The sequence below is a fragment of the Dendroctonus ponderosae genome, unplaced genomic scaffold (genome assembly GCF_020466585.1).
Source record: "Dendroctonus ponderosae isolate FM_Combo_2020 unplaced genomic scaffold, Dpon_F_20191213v2 Dpon_F_20191213_2, whole genome shotgun sequence".
Taxonomy (NCBI): Eukaryota; Metazoa; Arthropoda; class Insecta; order Coleoptera; family Curculionidae; genus Dendroctonus; species Dendroctonus ponderosae.
Window position 1 is genome coordinate 17,445,929 of NW_026018165.1, and position 1,128 is coordinate 17,447,056.

General features: G+C 46.1%; 1 protein-coding gene across 1 annotated transcript in view; it reads right to left on the reverse strand.

Annotated features, from left to right (window-relative positions):
* Window positions 1-1,128, reverse strand: part of LOC109536722 (long-chain-fatty-acid--CoA ligase 5) — a gene marked incomplete in the record, with an annotated part of 32,413 nt that overhangs the window by 2,372 nt on the left and 28,913 nt on the right. The window contains 3 exon segments of the mRNA XM_048663490.1: window positions 289-467; window positions 544-694; window positions 752-969. Of these exon segments, the coding sequence (XP_048519447.1) occupies window positions 289-467; window positions 544-694; window positions 752-969 (548 nt within the window).

Below are 1,128 nucleotides of genomic sequence, written 5' to 3' on the forward strand. Positions count from 1 at the left end.
AATATCAGACACTTCGGTGCAAGATTATGCCAAAATTTCATGTTTTCCGTCCCGTTTTTGCTCATATCTCGGAGGCAAAATGAGCAAGAACGCTCATTTGTACGTCATTCTAGCCAGAAATAAATGGCCTTTTTAGCAAGTGAACCATCGATAAGGAAATGTTGGCAGTTTTTTCAAAAAATGCTTGAATTCCAGAAGTTTGAGGCGCTTTTAACAGTGAAAAATGCAGTAGTTTGAGCGCTACTTGGTAGTGGCACATAAAATTGGTTGAACCATCTGAGCAACTACGTACCTTTAACGCATACTTCGCCCTGATTGTTCCTGGACCAATATTCCATTTCCGGGACATCAGACAGCTTGATGCAGCAGCATGCTAGAGGAGGCCCCACGTGTCCAGGCACATGATCACCCTGTATGGTTAGGGTAACCGGGGCGCAGCACTCTGTTTGGCCGTAGCCTTCGACCACCTGGAAATGTCCACAAATTTAGCTTCCCCATTGATTGTTTCACTACTTGAATAGGGCTGGTGTCTATTCTGCTTACCACGCAGCCCATGGCACAGCGTACAAAAGTGAGCACGTTGTCGGCTAACGGCGCTGAGCCGACCAACATCAATCTGAGCCGACCGCCCATTCCTTCTTGCACCTTTCTGAACACGATCATGTCCCACATGCTGTTCTTCCGTATGATGCCCCTGTGATGATCGTGTTAGTTGGCGTTGGAGACACTTTGATGCGCGCTTCCGGCTTACCTCTTCAGTTCGCTCTCCTTTGAGCTTAAGGCCATGTTGAACAGCATCTTTTTGATGCAGTTCCCATTGATGTCCGCCTGCACTTTGTCGTAGATGCGGTTCAAAAGTCGAGGCACTGCAGGTGTAACTGTGGGCTTGAGGGCTTTCATGTCATCGGACAGTCTTCGGACGTCGCCCATGAAGAACCCGACGGAGCCGCCTTGCATGTACATTGCACACTGGAAATTGTAGTTAAAATCACTTCTTTGGACAGGGAGTTTTTAAAACAATTTTTATTCCGATTGATATGGATTTCAGCTTCAAGGTACAACTGTTCGCTATTACAGGCTTGTGGGAATATATTTGATATTCTATGAATATCCCAGAATGTTCAAAAA